General features: G+C 33.1%; 1 protein-coding gene across 1 annotated transcript; it reads left to right on the forward strand.

Annotated features, from left to right (window-relative positions):
• LOC107636851 lies at window positions 547-1,505 on the forward strand. The gene is made up of 2 exons (XM_016340324.2): window positions 547-1,010; window positions 1,208-1,505. Exons 1-2 carry the CDS (start codon window positions 547-549, stop codon window positions 1,503-1,505), a joined length of 762 nt encoding a protein of 253 aa, XP_016195810.2.

Below are 4,886 nucleotides of genomic sequence, written 5' to 3' on the forward strand. Positions count from 1 at the left end.
CAACAATATATTTAAGAAGAATTTGAGAGAGGAAGTATGTTTAGAGATTAGTGCTTTTTTCTACAACAATGGCATCCCCTTTAATGTTTCAAGGAGTGAGGAATACAGTAGAATGTTTGAGAAAGCTATAAGATACGGACAAGGATTCAAGCCACCATCCTACCATGAATTAAGGGTGCCTCTTTTGAAGAAACACGTGGAGCTTGTTCAACAATCATTAGAGGAACATAGAGAATATTGGAAGCAGGTTGGTTGCACAATAATGACTGATGGTTGGACAGATAAAAGAAGACGGACCATCCTAAATTTTTTGGTTAATAGTCCTAAAGGGACTGCTTTTTTGAAATCCATTGATGCCTCTCACATTACTAAGACAGCTGATAAAATCTTTAAAATGATAGATGATGTGGTTGAAGAGGTTGGTGAAGAAAATGTCATCCAAGTTGTCACGACAATGCGGCTAACTACAAAGCTGCAGGAGAAATGCTAATGAAAAAGAGGAAAAAGTTATTTTGGACGCCTTGTGCAGCACATTGCATTGATTTAATGTTAGAAGACTTGGAAAAAAAAGTAACACTTCACAAGGACACAATTTATAAAGGTAGAAAGATTACTACTTACATATATGCTAGAACTGCTCTTATTGCACTACTACACATCCACACTAAGGGGAAAGATTTGGTGAGGCCGGGTATGACCCGTTTTGCAACTTCTTACCTTACTTTGGGATGTCTCAATGACAACAAAGGTTCCTTAATAAGAATGTTTCTTTCTGATCAATGGACTTCTAGTAAATTTGCAAAGACAAAAGATGGAAAGATAATTGCAAGTGTAGTGTTAGATAAGGTGTTTTGGAAGGAAGTCGTAATTTGCTTGAGGGCTGCCTACCCTCTTCTTCATGTGCTTCGTATGGTGGATTCAGAAGAAAAGCCGGCAATGGGATTTATTTATGAAGAAATGACAAGTGCAAAGAAAAAAATACGAGATGCATTTCAAGGAGTTGAGACAAGGTAAAGTGTCTAATTATTTTATTTTTTAATTAATGCATAAGAGTTGTACATAATGTTGAATGATACGTGTAAAGTGTAATTGTAAAATGTAATAACGGCAGAGGTAGAAAAGCAAAAGCCAGAGAGAGTTAAAAAATTTAAATTCTGAAAATATTGTTTATTTTGTAATTAATTTATTAATTTTTTTTATGTTTTAGTTATATACCTATTTGGGACATTATTGATGCAAGATGGGGCAACCAACTTCATAGGCCATTGCATGCTGCAGGCTATTATTTGAATCCTCAAATTCATTATAGCTCTGGTTTTAAAATTGCTTATGAGCTTAAGAAGCAGTTTTATGCTTGTATGGAAAGGATGACAGGAAATCCAGATTTAATCACTAAGATGGATGTTCAACTTGAAGATTTTAAGACTCGAAAAGAGTTTTTTGGTAGTAAAGTAGCTCAAAATGCAATTAATTCTAATAGTTTGGTTGGTTTATTTGCTACTTGAATTTATTTTAGTGTCGTATGAACTTGTGAGTTGTGAATTTGTGTTTTGATTTGTGAATTTGTGTTGAATTGTGACTTTTAACTTGTTATGGTATATATATTAGTTATAATTCTATGGGTAATTTAGTTTATTTGAGATTTATTTTATTCTCTATAAAATTAATTTTTGCTATTAAATTTTTCTAAATTTTTATAATTTACGAGTCATATTTACGTTCCGTCTTACGATTCAACGAATTACGATTTTGAGTTAGCTTAACGAGTCGAGGTAAAAACTACGAGTTCACTACCTTGCTGCAAATAATATTTTTTCTTTAGTTTCTTTTTATTTTAATATTTCGTTTTATCTTTTCATATATTCAAATATTGCATATAAACCATTTTTGTTTGGTTAAATAATATCTTAAGAAATATAGAAGCTACTACAAGAGACACGCCGAATAGCGGCGGTTTTTAACCGCCGCGAAACGAAATTCCAGCGGTTCCACAAGCGTCGCCTATTAAGGGGTGGAGATTTGATTTTGCGGCAATTTTAGAAAACCGCTGGCACAACCGCTGCAAATCAGATATTTGATTTTGCGACGCTTGCAAAACCGCCGCTATTTTGGTCAGTGAATTTAAAAAAAATATGCGGCGGTTTTAAAACCGCCGCAGATTTGGGTGGGTTTTTGTTTTATAAATAAAGGTTCAAGAAGCTAATTAAGTATACAATGAGTTAACATTCAACTAAAGGAAAAAAAAATGACACTCAAAAAACACAGATATCTCTATCATGAAAATATTCAGGTCAGTAGCACACTTTAATTGCTATTAATTGTTATGAGATAGTCCGCATAATGCATCAACGAGCCCTATGAAATAGTCTGCAATATAAGCTCATAAAGTTGAATATACAAGAGGAGATCATATCACACACTATAAGACTAACAGGACAATGCATTTAGAATGAGCAATTTCACTATACATTAATAAGGAGCAAAAAGTAAGCTCTACACATTTAAATTTCATTGGCTAGCATAAAGAGGGGAAGATGCCATGGCACAAAGCATAAGTTCTGAGGATCTCTTTTCCTCCGCTCCCTTGTATCATTTGATATTCTTTTCCTAGTCCCCCCTCCCTCTAAAAAAAACATTAAAATAAAACTAAAAAAGGAGAGAGAGCCCTATGAGATCCCTTGTGCCATGGGCAAGAGAAGAATATATTGAGAATCTTGAACCAACATAAATCTTCACTTCTTCCATAATGCCATCTTCTGATCTATCATGGATTCCTGTGGCAAGCCTTTTGGTTACTTATTGAGATTTCAAACAAGTGAATCGATAAGAAAGTGGTACTAACATACTGTTTTGTTGAAGAAATCTCACTGACTACTAAAGATTAGTCAAATAGAAAAGTAAGTACAGAGAGAAACACCAAATAAGTCTTTGAGGCATCTGCTTCCTCACTTTCTTTACTCTCCTACTTCTTACAGTCTTAATACTAAATTTTACCAACAAAAAATAGGTGCTTTTCATTCCTTGCGGCCCTTGGCTTTCTTCCTAAAGTTATAATAGATGCACAATCATATGTATACTCAATCCTTAATTAAAGATAAGAATGAACTTTCACACTTTCCTTATTTGGAAGATGGAGTTTCTTTTTATGTTTTTCTTAAAAAAAAAGATAAAAAGAAACATTAAGCAATTCATTCATGGATTTGGTTGAAGTGGCAAGAAACTTTAAGGCCTTATTAAACAGGATGAAGGTAAATAATGTTTCATAAACAAACCTCCTAAATATACCACCAAGGATGAAATGGAAAATGACATGGCAATAAAATAAACTTGTTTCATCCAATAACTATGTGAAATTACTAAAAGCAATTCAATTAGGCAAACCTAGGAAGAAGAAAAGCTACCACAGGGAGGCCAGGTACAAGTAAGATCACTAACATAACTGTGTAACTCACATCCAACATCCATCAAAATAAAATCTCCCTGTTTAATCTGCCAAATATATGATAAAAATTGAACAATAAAAAATAAATACTAGGAGACAGCATTTGGTGATGATAACTAAATTAAGCTTTTGGTTATTTCCCAAATAGTGTATGACACTTGCATTCGGCCCACCACCAACGACAAGATTGAATCTGTTATGAAGTGCAATAAAGGACAAGAGAAAGCGTGCAATTAATCATTGATAAATGTGAAGGTTCTTAAACTATCAATTAAAAACACAAAAGTAATCATAAATGAAAGAAATCCTTAAGCAGTTAATTAATTCAATAGAGAGGCACTCACCCCATTCACTGTGCTCCTCTCATTCTGCATTCATATTAAACCTTTACAGCTAGCATACCTTCAAAAGGGTATGTTTTTGAATGCAGCATAGTCAACAAAAGAGATGGATAATGAGTAGTGAGTGGGAAAGAAAGAACAGCTACAACAGTCCAGTTCACTTATTCAACGTGAGCTGTAAGTATTATTTATCCAAACAAGAGCATGAAATGGTTCATAGCAGCATCTTTGAACCTCATTTTTCATAAGCATTGTTAGTCCAACAAATTTAACATCATTTCAAAACAATGTAAAAAATGAACCTACTACAAATTGGAGCTATTATTGAAAGATTCCCAGCATTCTCTACAAGTGTCCATCCATCAACAATATTAAAAAACACAGCCTGTTGTACCAAGGCAAGACAAGGAAATAAAATATTAGAATTAATACAAATATCAAAAACAAGAATTAATTTATTCAATTTTCATTGGCCCTATAATTTAATTTCCCCTTAAAACTTTTTTATTGCATTTTTTGTGAATTTTTCTTCTGGTTGGTAACAGACTAATTATTAAAGAGTGTGATTCTTAATCATATATATTTAAGTCAGGGAGGGTGGGCAAGGTGAAATGGATTATCTAATTTAAGTTGATAATACCTTAATAGCATTGTTACTACTTAATTACTAGACAATATATAGTGTACCCTTATCTTGTTGTGCAGGAAATATGCTTGCTTGTTCAGATAATGGCCACATAGACATTGCCTCCTCAAAGAAGAATTGGCCGCGCATGCTCATTGCATGACAACTATTAAATAATAAAATGGTAATAAATTTTAGTGTTGGAATTGAATGTGAGATCTCACACTTATGCTGCCTCATGGATGGCACTACATGCTCTCGATTACCTTCATAATTATATATATCATCTATGTATATATTAGGAGCTGTTAGCCTGTGATTTTTACTATTGATTCCCTTTCTATTATGATGTTATTGTTATGGATAATAAGATCGTCAGGTGCATTTTTTTTTATTAAATATAATGAGTGTGAATGAAAATATACCAATATATCTGAAAGGCATTTAACTTTAGCTCCTGCAGGCAATAGAGCTCAGA

This window comes from Arachis ipaensis, chromosome B04, assembly GCF_000816755.2.
Source record: "Arachis ipaensis cultivar K30076 chromosome B04, Araip1.1, whole genome shotgun sequence".
In the NCBI taxonomy this organism is placed as follows: domain Eukaryota; kingdom Viridiplantae; phylum Streptophyta; class Magnoliopsida; order Fabales; family Fabaceae; genus Arachis; species Arachis ipaensis.